This window comes from Siniperca chuatsi, linkage group LG4 (assembly GCF_020085105.1).
Source record: "Siniperca chuatsi isolate FFG_IHB_CAS linkage group LG4, ASM2008510v1, whole genome shotgun sequence".
NCBI lineage: Eukaryota > Metazoa > Chordata > Actinopteri > Centrarchiformes > Sinipercidae > Siniperca > Siniperca chuatsi.
The window spans coordinates 656,128-675,626 of record NC_058045.1 but is presented as its reverse complement, the minus strand read 5'-3'; the positions used below and the strand labels follow the sequence as shown (position 1 = coordinate 675,626).

Genomic DNA, 19,499 nt, shown 5'->3' with positions numbered 1-19,499 from the left:
TATATGATTTAAATGTTCTAGGTATCTTGAACCTGACAACTTCCATGATGCACCTCTTTCCTCTCTCCTTCTATCGCTCTTCATTTTTATGCATTTTTATCCCATTACTGCATGATACTAACTTGACGTCTTCTCTCTCCTGTAGTTGTGTGCTTTCTCGTTTTTCTCCTCTCTCCTTCTTTCGCTTTCTGCAGGTAGAGAGACTGGATCTGTGGTTGTGGGCCACCTGTTGCCCCCATGTTCCTGCTCGACAACTGCTACTACAGATGTTGTTATTGGCTTTGTTACTAATACTGTCATTACTAATCCTATAGCTTTCATTCCTATTATTATTAATGTATTAATATTAACACTACAATTACATTTCTCATTTTTAAAACATTCTAGGTGGTATTTGCATTGTGCCTCCCTCTCCCCCAAAACCTCTCTCTCTCTAAACCTCTCCCTCTCCTTATCTCTCTCTCTCAAAACCTAACACAGCAGCAGCGGATGGCTGCCCACCATCGAGTCTGGTTCTGTCCAAGGTTTCTGCCTCTTAAAGGAAGTTTTTTCTTGCCACTGTCGCCAAATGCTTGCTCATGGTGGGATTTGTTGGGTGTCTGTAAAAAATATTATAAAGAGTACATTCTAAACCTGCTCTATAGGAAAAGTGCAATGAATAACTTTTGTTATTAATTGCCGCTATATAAATAAAATTGAAGTGAATTGAATTGAAATGCCTATAGGTGTTAGCCTAGCGTTAGCTTAATTAGCTTAAGGTTTATAAAGGTCCCATACACAAGGAAAGTAATATAAAGTGCCTGAATACAGACAGTCTCATTCATGTAATCCAGTGGCGCTGCTTACAGAAACTGTTACATTGGCGAGACAGCGCTCACATTAAACAGAATAATGCAAAGGTATAGCGCTTTGATAAAAGCGTTGTCTCTAACTACATCATGCACACATTTGTCTCTCTTGATCGCGGCGGATCAGACAACACAACGCTCCCACACTCAATGTCAGCTTGCTCCAGCGAGCAGGCACAACATGTGACCATTATGTAGCTAAATAAATGACAAAAGGGAAGCTACAGCTGAATGAATAGAACCTTGTAATATCGCTAACACTGGTTCAATTGATAAAGCATTTATAGGATTTAGGAAAGAGAAAGAAGAGGGTGTTGAGATTCTCTAGCAGTCCTTTTTTGTGGATTTTTCACTAAGATGTTTATTTGCACTGTTATTTTTGGAGAGTTACAATGTAGGGTGGTTAAAAGGACCCTAATTGAGGTTATTGGGGAATGACCTTCAGGATAAACCCCAGCAGTGGGTTTATGATCACCAGTCTTTTCAAGTGGATTTCCCGTAGGGCCACTTTCAATGCTGACCAGTAATCTTCTGCTTGGGCAGATTCAAAGATTCCCATCTTCCTGGGAGAGTCCTATTCCCCCCTCAACTGGCTATCAGGCTAACGGCCCTCTTCACACTCACACTTGTAGATGATTACAAGTACCTGGGAGTACATATGGACAATAAACTGGACTGGGTTAAGAACACTCAAGCTGTTTACAGGAAGGGCCAGAACCACCTCTATTTTCTGAGGAGGCTGAGGTCCTTCAATATCTGCCAGACAATGCTGAAGATGTTTTATGAGTCTGTAGTGGCCAGTGCTATCCTGTATGCTGTTGCATGCTGGGGCAGCAGGTTGAGGGTAGCGGACGCTAACAGACTCAACAAACTGATCCGTAAGGCCAGTGACATTGTGGGGGTGGAGTTGGACTCTCTGGCGGTGGTGTCAGAGAGGAGGATGCTGGCCAAACTACATGCCATCTTGGACAGTGTCTCCCACCCGCTCCATGACATGCTGGTCAAACAAAGGAGTACCTTCAGCGTAAGACTCATCCCCCCAAAAAAGCACCACAGAGCGCCACAGGAAGTCCTTCCTGCCTGTGGCCATCAAACTCTTTAACTCCTCCCTCTAAGTTTCTGCATGACCCTAAGTCATTAAACTGGACATTGATCATTACATCTCTGCAATACTTGACATAATTGTGCAATATTCTGTGTTAATACTCCTGTGCAATATACTCTTTTCAGTTTAAAAATCCCTATTTATTGATATTGATATTTATTCATACCCCTATTACTGCTGTGCAAGATCCTCTGTCTCATTATTATCTTAATAAGCTACACTTAACTTGGCAGTTCATGCACTATTACCTTATACCGTATTATTATCATCAACCGGTAAACCCACTTTGTACTTCACACTTATGTTATTTTATACTTATACCCACTTGGTACTTAATTTATTTTCTTACCTGTATTATAGTGTATTATATTTTTTTTTGCTTAGTACTTCTATTTCTGTGTGCACTGACGTGATAGTGAGCTGCTGTAGCAAAAGATTTTCCCCTCGGGGATCAATAAAGTATTTCTGATTCTGATTTACACTCTATCATCACATTCGCCAAAGCTATAGTGGTGTGAAAAAGTGTTTGCCCCCTTCCTGATTTCTTTTTTTTTTTTGCATGTTTGTCACACTTAAATGTTTCAGATCATCAAACAAAATTAAATATTATTCAAAGATGACACAAGTAAACACAAAATGCAGTTTTTACATGAAGGTTGTTATTATTGAGGGAAATCAAAATCCAAACCTACATGGCCCTGTGTGAAAAAGGCTTCCTAAACCTAATAACTGGTTGGGCCACCCTTTCTAAAAATTACAAGTTACTTAAAATTGCTTAAAAAGCTTGTCTCTAATAAGTAATCACTATTTTTAAACATCCATAAGGCTGAAAAAGACGATGTTGGTCACAACCTGGGGACATTGCACAGTAGAAAATAACACGATGTTAGTGCAACCATTAGCATAGGTCACACTGGTGCTGCTATATGTTGGACAGGATGCTGTGGTCAAGTATGGCCTGCCGCTGTTGTGGGTGCAGCTGTCAGCAAAGTGCAAACTGTCTGAGATGGAAACAAAGTTATTTAATTCTTTTTTTGTGTTCATTGTTTAATTATCGCTCTTAATTGTGTATCAAAGTTACGTGGGGAATTCAAGGGTTGAGGCTCGGCCATATTTCCTTCAGCTGGACCTCTCAACACCCTCCAAATTTATTTCTGTAAAACCTGTATTTAAGGTCACATTTCAGTTTAAGTCCCCCTGTTTATCCTTTATAATCAGTACATGAACATGTAACAAATTCTAATACATTTCTTACCAACCATTATATAATTGTAGGAAGATCTAAGTGTTTATTAATGTATTTGTTAACAACTATAACTCCTCTTTTGGACACCCATACTCAGAGGCTGTTGAATAAATAGATCATTTAGTAAAACACAGTTTTACAATATATAGAATTTATTGAAAATGTTGATAAATAATGTACTTTACTAAACACTTAAAATGTTTTTTATATCTGCTTACAAACACATTGATATATCCCATTTATTAAATGTTTATATACTCATAAATGCTAATTAGACCTGCAAGCAGGTATTAACATGGGCCAAGCCCCCGGTACAAGTCGCAACATGCAGCCCCCTGAGCCAAGTTTATGTTAATCGGACTGACCTATGTGTAGATTTGTTCATATCTTAAAAGTGATGGACTTCTTATTTGATCATAGGTTGCAGTGAGGAAACTTGTCAGTGGATGTGCTGTAAAAATTCAGCTCTGTAGGATGTACGGCTGATTGAGATTTTTTTTAAAGTTTGGAATGTGAAATTTACTAGAAATTTACATTTGTTGTAATAAGCCACGCCCACTTTAATTAATTACCAAATTTTAGTCATCAACTGAGTCATGACCCTAGATCAATTTCATACGAATCCATGCAGCCGATTACAAGATATAAACTTTTTGCATTTGTAACACTACCTAGTGGCCAATCCACAATGTGGGGCATGGGGAGTACTGGCCCAAGTTTCGTGTTAATTGGACAAACCTTAATGGAGATATGACATCACTTCCTGTTTCACTGCAACCTACAGGAAGTCGTTCCTTTATAACTTGCGCATTTTTTGGAGTATCAAAATTCTTTTGATAACTTTGGATCATGAGGGTCCAAAGATTCCACAAGCAAAATTTGGTGCAGATCGGACTCATGGCTTTTGGTGTCTGAGGTGTGTGCACCAGTACCTCCCCGGTGAATTTCACTCACATAACTCTTACAGTGTGGGCTGCAGTACCACTTTTACCAATGGGGAAAAAAATATTAAAATAATTAATAATAATAATTAATAATAATAAAAATAATAATCTGAGCTATTTCAATAGGGCACCACGATGAGTTGCATTTGTGGTACCCAGCCCACTCAAGCTTGGAACCCTAAATAGTGAGGGTTACAATAAAGTGTTACTTTATTTAGTAATATATTGAAATTAAATTTTATTTAAGGATCACTTAAGTTTTATGTATTGGTACCTTTTATCTTCAACAACAAGCTTGTGGTGAGGCTTGAAAGAAATGATACGTTAAACACAAACTAAACTTCAAGGGTTGGGTTATCATTTACCCAGGTATTACCCAGGAGGAAAGCCTACAATGCTTAGAAGACCTTTTAGAGAAAAACTGACAGTCTCATCTCTATCTCTAGTAACAAACCAAAATCTTGAAATATTCCTTTAACTCATTTGTTCATTGGCGATGCTCACACCATTACATGTGTTGCTTTTCCCACTGAGTGTCTCGATGGACGCCTGTCTGATCAAGTGAGGCAACATGTGGGTCTTAATGCTTGACTGTGGCGATTGGCCAGCACTGCCTCGCAGATATTTTGCTCCCGTGTCCTTCATCACCCTCCTCCTCTTCGTCAGCATTGGCCATGTTGCTGTTGACATCGGAATCCAGATCAGTGCTTGTAAGTGCAGGACAGTCTGTGGAATACTCAATCTCCTCGACACATGGAGGCTCATCATCTTCAAAACAGCTATATGAGAGAAGAGAAGAGAAGAGAAGAGAAGAGAAGAGAAGAGAAGAGAGTTATGTTACGTGACGTGTTGATCACCAAAACGCTCTGTGTCCTTGAGGTCCAACAAACATGGTGAATGCAGTTCCTTCCTCAAAAAAAAAAACATTTGCAAAAATGATGTTTTGAATATTTCATGTTTTCAATATTGACAGGTGTAAATAATAAAATGAATGATGTCTGAATTCTATTCAGCTGCTTCAGTTTCAGGGTCCTGGTATTGTTCATGCTGGATCACTGTCACAGCTTACTGGGACACTCCATTGTTAATGTTATTAGGAACACCTGTGCTTTTCCTCCTGTGACATCCAAATGTCTGCTATGACGAGGGTCTAATGGCTAGCTAACTAAACTGTGGTTGTGACGTTGTTGGATTGGGGTTGGACTTAAACAGACCACATATACTGTAACTGTTTTGTTGAAATATTTTTTTCTGTTGACATTGCTTTTAGTTTTTACTACACAAAAACTACTACTACTACTTTAAAAAAATGTTTAAAAAGCCAGTGTCTTCAGTTTCAAGAGTTAGTCAATTGCACGTCTATAATTAAGGTTACAGGAATAAATATTCATATATAATCTGTGTATACTTTTGGAGTGTTTGTTTTGCACCTAGCTTGTCCTCAGAGCTCTGACTGGACTTGTGTTGATCATCGTGAAGTTCTGGTAGCTCTGAGTAACTGGAGGTGTTTCCACCTGACAGAAAAGAGTATACAGCTCTTTTTCTATATTATTTACATGGAGAAACATCTCCTGCTTTCCTGATTAAGTGTAGATGCCATTAGTTTTTTTTTTAAATATAGAATCCCTGGCTGATCCCCACTGGGTCCCTGTTGTGCCCTTGGTTGGTATTTGATCCCCCTTGATGTCAGAGTGAATGCAGCACTGCCTCCTAAAGCATTGCAACATTGGTACTTGGGGGTGTTAGCAGAATCACTTTATTGATCCCCGAGGGGAAACTGTAATGAAAGAGTTTCCCCTCGAGGATCAATAAAGTATTTCTGATTCTGATTACACCCCAAAGTAGCAATGTTGAAATGCTTTATCTATCCACCAGGAGGAGCAGTGTTTATGGAAGGTTAAACAGTTTACTGCCACCGGACTGTTGTAGTGTGACCATTTCACTTAAAATTTTTCTGGAGGCAACATCGGTCATAAAAACCTGCCCGAACATGTTGAAGGTACCACTTGAGATATTTGAGAGATATACAGACACCTCCACTTGGTAAGATACCTTTAGCCTGACACAATGAGCAACTTCATTAAGACAGTACTATTTTACTGATTGTAATACAGCTCATGAATTGAGACAAGAAAGTGAACAGTGCGGGTCCATGAGCAGGAAGAGGTCTCAATCCAACAATCCAAGCAATACAAGTTCCTCAACATTATGGTTGAACACTTTGATCCTCAGCTATATCTCACCAATATCTGTAACCATGGGCACCTGGATATGTTTTAAGTTGGAGGGGGGTCTGGGTGTCTCCCCAAGAAAAAAAAAAGGAATTTAAAACAAATTTTCTGCATTTCTACACCACCTAACCTGACTTATGGTAACAATACAGGATAAAAATTGAAAACATAAAATAATCCTAATTTTGTATAGGCCCTACTCAATCTTATAGTTAGATGAGTAATGACACATTATGAGATTTTGTTCCTCACAGATGAATGTAACTGCATGGCTCATAAAATCCCATCTGAGCCAGCTGTGGTGAAGCAGGGTTGGATCGAGAACATGCTACTATTCTAGGTTAGTCTGTTGTTGTGTGGGACGAGGGAGAGAGTGGGGCAGCAAATTAGCCTGAGATATTAACAGTAATTGGACAAAATTAGAGGGGTGCAGTGGTAAAATAAAAAGGTGGGTAAAATATAAATGTCCGCTGGCCATTTTGTCCAGTGTTAACGGTAAACTCATAAAAAAGGTGAGTAAACCCATGTTGCATTTGAAAAAAGGTGGGTAAACTGTGTTTGTGTGCGATTGTCAGTGTTGTCTTTTGTCATTGATGCTGCCTTTAGTCTAACCATTTTCAGGAACATAGGAGAGTGCCTCATTTTTTTCATCGTTCACCATTTGTAAGTAAAAGAAGGCTTCTGTATTCTAAGATTCAAAAGCAGAAATAATGTAAAAGCCCAAACACTCCTAAACACATACAGCAAAGAGTAAGGGAATACTTAGGGAGAGACAGAAAGTAAACAATGCACTAATTCAGTCAGGTATTCTATTCTCGCTGTTATTATTGCAAAACAAAGAAGAGTATGTATATTTATCTTGGCATAAAATAGTTCAGTACTCTATCCAGGATGGACACAGGTAAAAGTCAAAAGCATATGTTACATTCTGAGATGGTTCACAGCCTCCATCCAAGTTTATCCTTATTAGAGTAAAACTTTTGATGCTGCAGCAGTATTTATTAAATGTGTGTGTTTAATGTTTTAATGTGCATGCTGTAAATATGGGTAATAATCACTCCACAACAGAGGCTAAAAATTAATCTAGTTACAGTGCATCCGGAAAGTATTCACAGCGCTTCACTTTTTCCACATTTTGTTATATTACTGCCTTATTCCAAAACGGATTAAATTCATTATTTTCCTCAAAATTCTACAAACAATACCCATAATGACAATGTGAAAGAAGTTTGCTTGAAATCTTTGCAAATTAATTAAAAATATAAAACGAAAGAAAATCACATGTACTTAAGTATTCACAGCCTTTGCTCAATACTTTGTTGAAGCACCTTTGGCACCAATTACAGCCTCAAATCTTTTTGAGTATGATGCTACACACTTGGCACACCTATTTCCTGGTTTCTCCCATTCTTCTTTGCAGGACCTCATGAGCTCCTTCAGGTTGGATGGGGAGCGTCGGTGCACAGCCATTTTCAGGTTTCTCCAGAGATGTTCAGTCGGGTTCAAGTCTCAGCTCTGGCTGGGCCACGCAAGGACATTCACAGGTATTGTCCAGGTGATGAGAGGTGCCTGATTTCCTCCAGACATGACGCTTGCCATTCAGGCCAAAGAGTTCAATCTTAGTTTCATCAGACCAGAGAATTTAGTTTCTCATGGTCTGAGAGTCCTTCAGGTGCCTTTTGGCAAACTCCAGGTGGGCTGTCATGTGCCTTTTACTGAGGAGCGGCTTCTGTCTGGCCACTCCACCATACAGGCCTGGTTGGTGGAGTGCTGCAGAGATGGTTGTTCTTCTCGAAGGTTCTCCTCTCTCCACAGAGATATGCTGGAGCTCTGTCAGAGTGACCATCACGTTCCTGGTCACCTCCCTGACTAAGGCCCTTTTCCCCGATTGCTCAGTCTGTCTGGGCGGCCAGCTCTAGGAAGAGTCCTGGTGGTTCCAAACTTCTTCCATTTACGGATGATGGAGGCCACTGTGCTCATTGGGACCTTCAGTTCTGCAGAAATGTTTCTGTACCCTTCCCCAGATGTGTGCCTCAAGACAATCCTGTCTCGGAGGTCTAAAGACAATTTCTTGGACTTTATGGCTTGGTTTGTGCTCTGACATGCACTGTAAACTGTGGGACCTTATATAGACCGGTGCGTGCCTTTCCAAATCATGTCCAATCAATGAATTTACCACAAGTTGACTCCAATCAAGTTGCAGAAACACCTCAAGTATGATCAAACACCGTGTGTGGATGTCTGATCAGTTAAGGGATGTCATAGAACAAAGTGCTAAACATGTAATTGTATGTCATATGCTATTGATGGAGACTGAATTGCAAACTAGAGTTGCAGAGATGATGAAAATAAGACGTCATACTACTGATAGACAGCTGATTTTAGTGTTTTCATTGCATGTTTCCAAAGACCAGAAGAATCACAGTTTATCAAAAGATTCCAGGAAGTGTGGGAGTCAAATGCAGGCATAAAAATGGAGCAATGTGAACCACTACCAGTGCAAACTCTAATGAATTTTTAATGCCTAGTATAGCAACTATCCTTGAAATCAATGATTTTGCTTTGCAGATAAAGACATTTTCAGAGGCCAAGCCATACACTTGAAGTCTTAGAGACCAGCGGTGGGTTTCGGAGGAGAGTTAGAACCTCTCAGAGAGGTGCTCAACGGAAAACATATGCACACACATCCAGGGACAGGAGAAGAGATACGTGTCATAGATATGGAAGAACTGGACATTGGAAAAGAGACTGTAGGGTCAGGAATGATTTTTACGCAGAGGTACATATGTAAAGCAAATGGTCTGAAATGTTGCAGATAACTGCACCACAATAACCAGCTTCTCTCACACCAGGCCTAACCTGTACAGAAATCATAATACATAGTGATGTCAAGCAAAAATCAGTATTACTTCTGTGTTGCTAGCAAAAGTAATATTGTCTAATTCACCTGAGTTACAATGTTGGTAGGCAGTATAGTTATTATTTCTACAGTTGGTAAATGTGTAAAGTTTGCATACTTGTTGAAGTTCCATTGATAGAACATGTATCAAAGACTATTGGGCAGAGAGCAAAACCTATTCCATTGAGCTATAATTTTGTTTCTAACTTCTTAAATGAACCTCTAGTAGAGATGCTTTGTGTAATTCGATTGATTATGAGTTACGCTATTTCTGATGGAATATTTGGCGCTTCCTGATACATTTCACCCTGTGAACTGGAACTGATGGTGCAGGCTGTCTGATAACACACCTTGGGATGTTTACATTACAACTCAGACACAGAATAACTGCAAGTTTGCCTCACAGTGAGCCTTTAATCACTTCTTTTGAAAAGTGTTACCAGCTCTAAACTGAATTTAAGGCCTCCCCTAGAGTTAGCAGATGTCCCTCTTTCTTAATAGGCTTTGCAAAAAACAGTGTTGACTTTGGAATTTAACTCCTCAACACAAAATAACTTTGAAACCAAATAGTTTTGTCACACTTATCAGAATATCAGATACATAAAATAAATAAATAAATAATAAACAAAACTGGCTTTGAATCTGTTATTGATCCTCTTCTAGAAGAAGGTGTTAAGACACCGTCCTCTAGCAAGTAATACATTTAAATCTCTAAAGCTAACAAACCTGGAGAATGGTGCTTTATTCAAGATCTGGAAGCTGTGAATGCGATTGTTCTAGCTGCAATTACATTCTGACCTTGTTAATTCTAATTTGGCCTCACAGACTCATGACTCTAAATTTTGTACAGTGGTGTGGTTGTGTTCAGCATAAGCACTACCTGATAATTGGTATTGTTCCTAAAGAAAAATATGACTCAGAGGTAAAAAGAGAGACTTTTTGGCCTGATGGAGGCATGTTGCTTCTGAGAGGGCATGTCAACATGTGACTATTCTCCCCCTGAAATAATTTGACTGGAAGAGGTCAGAGCATTGCTTGCCAAGCTGTCAGTCTTGGGTCACCTAACTGGTGGTTTTGGAAAAATGGTCGTCTCCTCCTCCAGAGTTTGGGCCTCCTCAACATACCAAAGCAGAGATTCAAATCAATTTTATTTATATAGTGCCAATTCATAACAGAAGTTATCTCATTGCACTTTTTATGGCACAATGCAAATACCACCTAGAATTTTTAAAATAGAAATGTAATAGTGTTAATATTAATGAATTAATAATAACAGGAATGACAGCTATGGGAATAATAATGTCAGTGTTAGTAACAGAGCCAATAACAACAACTGTAGTAGCAGTTGTCGAGCAGGAACACAGGGGCAGTAAGTGGCCCACAACCACAGATCCAGACTCTGCAGCTCTGGAGGCAGAAATACCTGCTGAAAGTGACAGAAAGAGAGAGGAGAGAAACGAGAAGGCACAGAACTATGGGAGAGAGAAGATGTCGAGTTAGTAACATGCATTAATAGGATAAAAATGCATACAGACGGAGAGGGAGAGGAGGAGAGAGGAAAGAGGTGCATCATGGGAAGTCTCCCTGCAGTCTAGGCCTATAGCAGCATAACTAAGGGATGGTTCAAGACTCACCCAAGCCAACCCTAACAATAAGCTTTATCAAACAGGAAAGTCTTAAGCCTACTCTTAAATGTGGAGATGGTGTCTGCCTTCCGAACCTAAACTGGAATCTGATTCCACAGGAGAGGAGTTTGATAATTGAAGGCTCTGGCTCCCATTCTACTTTTGGAGATTCTAGGAACCACAAGTAACCCTGCATTCTGGGAGCGCAGTGTTCAAGTTGGGTAATAAGGTATTATGATATCTTTAAGATAGGATGGTGCCTGACCATTAAGAGCTTTGTAGGTGAGGAGAAGGATTTTAAATTCTATTCTGGATTTTACAGGGAGCCAGTGCAGAGAAGCTAATAAGATGTGCTTCCTCTGCAAGCTTTGCATCTGAACCCCTTCAATGAACTGAACCCATGACATTTGCATTCAGAGCCTTGAACGCTGCTCTCAAATCAGCACTAGACAATGATCTGTTTTTTCTGAGACAAATGGTTTCATCAGGGGCTTCTTGGTTCGGAAACAGGGCTCTTATTACCACCTGATGGCTCTCTATTCTTCTAAACTGCCTCCTGTAATGCAGGGGATGCCAGTCTGTTGGCAAACCATCACAGGTATTATAATAGACTTTGTTTGTGTCATTCTGAACACTTGTGCTGCCCAATGCATGTCAGCTGCTCCAGATCGGTTTACAATGCGACCATTGTTTGACTTTGATATTAATTGCACATGATTGTGAGACACTAGTGATACCGATGGAAGTGGAAGAATGTCAAAACTTGACTTAAGTAAAAGTACAACAGTACTAGCATGAAAACACTTAAAGTACCACAGGTACACACTATTCATAATGGCCCATTTCAGAATAAATATAATAGTGGATTAAAATTCAGTCACTGTAATGTCGGAGCTGATTTTAACTACTTAATTTACTGCTGGGCAGCTTCCTGGGAATCTATAAAGTTTTCTCTTTATTTTTAATCATACTATCATTTCTTAGCTGAATATATCTTGTATCAATAATCTGAATCTGCAAGTAACTAACGTTATTAAATGTACTGGAGGTGCATGCTTTCCATCCTAAAACACCAGTTTAGCAAGCTGGGTTGTAGGTGCTGGCACGTGCCTGTATTTTAGCTGAGAGCCAGTTTGCCACCATCTTTCAATGAGTCAAGGTATGCATTTTAGTTATACGGTATCATCTAGAAAAACTATTCTACATTCTGCTCTTGTTACCACTAATTGAAAAGCATTCTCTTGCCTCCACAATTGGATATTGTAAAGTGTGCTGCACACATACTGATACTGAATCTACTAATTAATAGATAAATATTCTCAAAGCAACGTGTTCGATTGCAATGTTGCTGTACACGCCCTGCTTAACTCATCTCAAGTTCTTCCTCTATGTGTTAGCCTAACTTGCACACAGTTTCACACATGTAGGAAAGGGGGAGAAAGGGGATAATTGAGATAATCCGTTCATGGTTTGCGCCAGGTATCACACAAATCTCAAACAATAGTGGATAGATGCCTATGTCAACAAACCAGAAGAAAAGACGCATAACCAGTTGGACCTGCCATCCGGTCCCTTCGTAATAATGCTCAGAACAACAACAGCAGGTCTCAAATAGTAATTTTAAACTGATGTAATTTAATCAATGAAGTGTGAAAGTGTTGTAAAGAGATCCTTATCTTGCTTGTGGTACTGCAAATTGCAATGACAATCTTGGTTTGTTTCTGGGATCCTAAAATCATACTGTCCTCCATCCATCTTCTACCCAAGTGAATCTGCACGCAGCTGGGGTGGGTTCAAAAGCACCCAAAGATCCAGAAAGTCTACCTCGCCCAGAGGTTGAGAAGAAACTGCTTGTGGGATAGTGGGGGGAGACTTTTTGATAAGGCATTCCCATCAAAAGAGAATACAATATTGGAGACCATGGGAATTTTAACAAACTGTTAAATTAAATAATGAACAATATCAAAGAATGACCATGTGTAAGGGACTAGAGTCTCAGAGTGACTGCAGAATAACTAAATGGGAAGAAGCCATAGTACAACAAAATAGGATTAGATGTGGACTCTTAAACATCAGATCTGTCATCTCAAGCTGTACTAGTGAAAGATTTAATATCAGAGTATCATATTGACTTATTTTGTCTTACTGAAACCTGGCTGGGTCACGAAGAATATGTTAGCCTAAATGAATCCACTCCGCCCAGTCATATTAATACTCACATTCCTCGAGGAACTGGCCAAGGAGATGGAGTTGCAGTCATCTTTGACTCAAGCCTATTAATCAACTATTAATCAATCTAAACTAAATTATAACTCATTCAAAAGACTTGTTCTTTCACACTCAACCTGGAAAACACGACAGCCAATTGTATTTGTTATAGTGTACAGCGCTCCTGGTCCTGAACTCTGAGTTTTTGTAAAGTTAAGTCCTTAAAACAGTAATCAATGTAGGTGATTTCAATATTCATGTGGATGTTGAAAATGATAGCCTTAGTACTGCGTTTCTCATTATTAGATTGGCTTTTGTCAGAGTGTACATGAACCCACTCACTCTTTTAACCACACCCTTGACCTTGTTCTGGTATATGGCATTGAAACTGAACATTTAATAGTCTTTCCCAGAATCCTTCATTATTGGGCCATTATTTAATAACTTTTGAACTCCTATTACTGGACTATACGCCAATAGGTGAAAACTCCTACTCTAGATGTCTATCTGATAGTGCTGTAGCTAAATTTAAGGAAGCGATCCCATCTGCATTTAATTCAGTGCTTGACCATCTTGTTGATAGTGCTTTAGGCTCACTGCGAATGACACTCGATTCTATCGCCCCTCTAAAAAAGATAATAAAACAAAGAAGGTTAGCTCCATGGTATAACCCCAAAACCCGCAAATTAAAGCAAACATCGTGAATCGTCAATCTGGAAGAATCTCATTTAGTCTGGCGAGATATTCTTAAAACATATAGGAAGGCCCTCCGTTGCGCCAGAGCAGCCTACTACTCATCATTAATTGAGGAAAATGAAAACAACCCCATGTTTCTTTTCAGCACTGTAGTCAGGCTGACAGAGTCACAGCTCTATTGAGCCATGTATTCCTATAGCCCTCAGTAGTAACGACTTATGAGCTTCTTTACAAATAAAATTTTATCTATTCATCACGTCCTGCCCTCACCGATTTATCTTCAAACACCTTAGAACCAACTGTAAAACCTGATATATATTTTGACTTTCTAAATAACAATAGTTTATTTGAAGATTTTTAGTCAGGATTTAGAGTGCATCATAGCACAGAGACAGCACTAGTGAAAATTACAAATGACCTTTTAAACTTCATCAGTCAATGGACTTGTCTCTGTACTTCTCTTGCTAGATCTTAGTGCTGCATTTGACACCATTGACCATCACATCCTGTTAGAGATAAACGATACACTGTAGCTGATTTAGTCCATGAAGGGGTGCAAGGGTTAGCTTAATTGTATTAAGTACATGGGTTGTATCTAAAAGGTGACCTAACGGGATTATTGGGGCCTTTGGGATCCTCTATTGTGCGTTTGTTTTTTTGACAGTAATAATAATAGTAGAAATGATGATATGTGCCCGAGTAGCCACTGTTATTAAATTAATTACAACGGCTGGTTCGTACAAGTTGAGTGAATGGAATGTCCTTTAAAATGGGCATGGGACGAAGACAGAAGCCCTCTGGAGGTCGGACTGGAGGCCTCCGAGAGAGAAACCCAGGAGGCTGATGCCGAACAGGAACTGGATGTTGCTGCAGCTCGTGGGGGTCAGGAGACGCTGTGACTCCACATAAACTGGTGATTGTATCAGCTCAGTAACAGGAAGCAGCTGCACCTCAGGAGGTTCAGGATGCCGCTGCCGCATAGAGAGTTCAGAAGACTGCTGCAGCTGCAGCTCAGGTGGCTGCTGCAGCTCAGAGAATGGTGAAAGCAGCGGTTCAGGAAATGGAGGTTGTGGCCCAACTGGCACACGAGATGGCTGCGGCGTAGGAACTGGTGTCGGCCAGGCTGCTGGAGACCAGGAGCAGGAGTCGGATGGTCCACACACTGGGGACCATGCAGGACTGCTGACGGCTCTGAGGCACTGGACAGCTGCGTCAGTGAGGCACTAGGTAGCTGAGTCTCTGAGGCGCTGGGCAGCGGTGAGGACGAGCAGCTGGGCAGAGGGGCAGCGGAGCGTTCGAGCAGCTGGGCAGCTGAGAGGCATAATGTCGGCGGAATGCTTCCTTGTGGAGGACTTTCTAGAAGGTGACTCCAGGACAGGAACAGGCTGAGGAGCAGGCTGAAAACTAGCAGGCTGCAAACCTCAAGCAAAGTCGGGCAGAAAATCCAATATCCAAGGTTGTAAGTCCACAACACAAGTCACAGGGAAGGGGCTGGAACGTCAACACATGGATGAAGACAAAGACAGCCTGACAACTAGACAAAGGAACTAGACTAAATACTCACTGAGTGAAGGACAACTAGACAAAGGTGAAACTCATCAGGGCAGGGCAAGCAATCAAAACTGGAGGGGAAAAAAGGGGGGACGGGTTTGACTGAACCAACTCAAAGGGCCATCCAAAAAAATTTTTTTTCATTTCACTTTTCCTATAGAGCAGGTCTAGACTGTACTCTTTATAATATTATTTACGGAGACCCAACAAATCCCACCATGAACAAGCACTTGGTTTTTTAAACTTCCTTTAAAAAACAGGCAGAAACCTCAGGCAGAATAGTAAAACGATCATTGATATAGCCTGCTTAAATAGAATCACCTGATTGCTGGGACTGTATGATAAGTTTATTTTTAAAAAGACAAAAAGTAGGGTAGCAAAACCCTAACTTTTTTCTGGGTAAAGTGTTTAATTTTACACGTTTTAAACAGTGTAGAAATGTAGACTACACTGTTGATAAATATCCACATGATGCTCTTCTTGCCATTAAGATGAATTGGCACTCATAACGTGCACCTCATAATATTGTAGGGGGTGTCCTCGTCACGCTGCAATCCAGCATTTTGACTTCAAATCTGAAGTATTGATACCTAATTCTTAATTTAAACTCCACAAATGTATCAACTTCACCCAGATGTGGAAATGAATTTTTATCTACTTCAATACAATGAGTTGCATGTCTTCATGAGGATGTGAATAATTGATGTGAAAAATGTTCCCTTCTAGTAGCTTTTAGTTAGCAAAACCAGTTTATCCCTCACTAAATCTAACAACTTGTATATAGTTTTTAATGTATTTTAAGGTTCTCCTCACACAGTGTGACCTTGAGCTCAGTTACAGTCACTGTGATTGACAGCTGACAGAAAGCCAGTAATCTGATTATACACACATCGTGGGATGTTGGGTGTGAGTGTGTGGGGGAGCATGTAGAGACACAGTGGGACTCTGTTGGGACAGAGAGGATGTGACACGCACACTGATCTGCATCTTACTGAGGCTGAGAGAGACAGAGATGCAGAGAGGGGGGAGAAAAGAGAAAAAAGGAAGGGAGGAGAGAGACCAAATGAGCAGGAGTGTATGTCTAGCATACAGATGACAGCAATTCATTTTTTGTGTCTGTTTGTGTTGACTGTGTGCTATGAATGGCAATGAAACAGGATAGCTTGTCTACAGTGTGCAGTCAATACACTGTAAATGCTGATTCTCTTAATTGTTAGTTTAGTTTGTCTTCAGTTGTGTGTAGGAGAGTAACAGTATGCAGTGTTGACTAAGGGAAAAACAGGGCCTTATAGTACACTACAGGAAAGGTTAGGGGTCACATTATGTCTCATCCTATGGGGAGCATGAATATCTACAGCAAGTTTCAGGAAATACCAGCCATAAAAATAAATAAATAAATAAAACGACAATGGCAAAGAGGACATATCAAATTAGTAATATGGGCTGTGGTAGTACATCATGGACAGTTAATGTCTAAGAGGGGCAAATAAACACTAGAAGTGCCAGAATTCCAAACTTACTAGAATTGCCGTAAGCAGTCATTTTGACCGCTAGATTCCTCTATATAGATTTACTTTATAATCTCTAATGATAAATTACCCAAATGGGAGATTAATGCATTTATTGTGTTAGGATATCTTTTAAAAAACCAAATAACACCAAAATATACATTTAAAAAAGTTTAATTATACATTTATCAATATTCATATCATCGCATATAGTAAACCGTAATTATTGCATAAGCTATATTCACACCAGTGTCACCGACTCCCGCTTTGCCTTCAGCCCATCGGTGATGCCCACGCTTGTGTGCATGGAGCTCAGAATACGGTGAGCGTCGCATCTACACATTTAACACCTTTTGTGCTGAACAGCTCCGCTTTCTCTTTTGCAGAGGGGGGCAACTCACGCTTAGTTTTCCCCAGGGTGCCAACCAGGCTGGTCTTCTTTGCCTGTAAGGTGGTGGCCAGTTTCAGAGATGTGAAGAAATTATCTGGTAATATTTCTTCCTTTCCCCAGGAATGGCTCCCCCAGTTTCAGCACCACACTCTCTCCCACGAGCTGACTTCTGCTCTGCGTCTCCTCTTTTCCCAGAAACGGAGCCCCGTTCAGCATGTATTTTGAATTGACATCCGCAGCCAGCCAAAATTTGATTCCAGATTTATCAGGCTTATTTCCCATGTACTAAATAAATCTGCACCGGGCCTTGGTGGGTAACAGCTGCTCATCTATTGTTATGTTGGCACCGGGCTTGTAGCAGGCTATGCTGTTCTGAACAAACTTGCTCCAAGTGGCCGATACCAGGGCAAAAATTGTCATCCTGCAGACGCACACGTCGGGTCTCGTTTTTTATTAAACCGCAGGAATCTCATTATCTCCCTGAAGTGATTTCTGGCCATGGTTTCCTTAAATAACGGAAAGCCCCATTTTTCTGACCAAAGGCAGTCCAACTCCATGTTTTTTGCACCCTGTGCTCCACGGATATATAAGGCTTTCACTTCAGCCACTGTCAGGTCATGAGCTGTCACCACGGTGCTGATGTGCCTTTGCCACAGTGCAGTCCCTGATGTGTTTCAGCATGCCACCGTCAAACACACACGAGAAGGCCGTGAGCGCATCTCCGATGTTGCGCTTTGTGTGCGCTGTGGGGCCAGCACAACAGAACAATAAAATAGCGCGAAATTCACTACGGTCAATATGACCGTGTATGGCCGAAATAGGTAAAAATGATCATATTTTCTTTGCCTTTTGTGTAATTTATATAAAACCTATTGTAAATAAAAATACAAACACTTTTAGGAAAAGTCAGATACCAGCAAGATTGTATTTTTTTATTCAACAAAGTTATTGCACATATAAATTTCATAGTCAAAATTACCGTCGTGGCTGTTCTAGTGTTAAGGCTTTTCAGTTAAATCTCTCCATCTCTACAGTGGTGTGAAAAAGTGTTTGCCGCCTTCCTGATTTCTTATTTTTTTGCATGTTTGTCACACTTAAATGTTTCAGATCATCAAACAAAATTAAATATTATTCAAAGATAACACAAGTAAACACAAAATGCAGTGTTTAAATTAAGGTTGTTATTATTAAGGGAAAACAAAATCCAAACCTACATGGCCCTATGTGAAATAGTGATTGCCCCACCTGTTAAAACATAACTTAACTGTGGTTTATCACACCTGAGTTCAATTTCTCTAGCCACACCCAGGCCTGATTACTGCCACACCTGTTCTCTATCAAGAAATCACTTAAAAAGGACCTGCCTGACAAAGTGAAGTAGACCAAAAGATCTCCAAAAGCTAGACATCATGCAGAGATCCAAAGAAATTCAGGAACAAATGAGAAAGAAAGTCATTGAGATCTATCAGTCTGGAAAAGATTATAAAGCCATTTCTAAAGTTTTGGGACTCCAGCGAACCACAGTGAGAGCCATTATCCACAAATGGCAAAAACATGGAACAGTGGTGAACCTTCCCAGGAGTGGTCGGCCGACCAAAATTACCCCAAGAGCGCAGCGACGACTCATCCAAGAGGTCACAAAAGACCACACAACAACATCCAAAGAACCGCAGTTGCCTCAGTTAAGGTCAGTGTTCATGACTCCACCATAAGAAAGAGACTGGGCAAAAATGGCCTGCATGGCAGAGTTCCAAGACGAAAACCACTGCTGAGCAAAAATTACATTAAGACTCGTCTCATTTTTGCCAGAAAACATCTTGATGATCCCCAAGACTTTTGGGAAAATACTCTGTGGACTGACGAGACAAAAGTTGAACTTTTTGGAAGGCGTGTGTCCCATTACATCTGGCATAAAAGTAACACTGCATTTCAGAAAAAGAGCATCATACCAACAGTAAAATATGGTGGTGGTAGTGTGATGGTCTGGGGCTGTTTTGCTGCTTCAGGACCCGGAAGACCATGGATTCTGCTGTCTACCAAAAACTCCACAAGGAGAATGTCCGGCCATCGGTTCATGACCTCAAGCTGAAGCAAACTTGGGTTCTGCAGCAGGACAATGATCCAAAACACACCAGCAAGTCCACCTCTGAGTGGCTGAAGAAGAACAAAACGAAGATTTTGGAGTGGCCTAGTCAAAGTCCTGTCCTGAATCCTATTGAGATGCTGTGGCATGACCTTAAAAAGGCA

The 19,499-nt window shown here is 40.4% G+C and overlaps 1 protein-coding gene across 1 annotated transcript in view; it reads right to left on the bottom strand.

The window, feature by feature from the left end:
• Positions 1 to 2,628: 2,628 nt before the first annotated feature.
• Positions 2,629 to 19,499, bottom strand: part of LOC122875064 (cytosolic carboxypeptidase 4) — a 338,163-nt gene continuing 321,292 nt past the window's right edge. Inside the window, exon 27 of the mRNA XM_044193824.1 lies at positions 2,629 to 4,922. Coding sequence (XP_044049759.1) covers positions 4,724 to 4,922 — 199 coding nt within the window. The 3' untranslated portion in view covers positions 2,629 to 4,723. The remainder of the gene's footprint in view (positions 4,923 to 19,499) is intronic.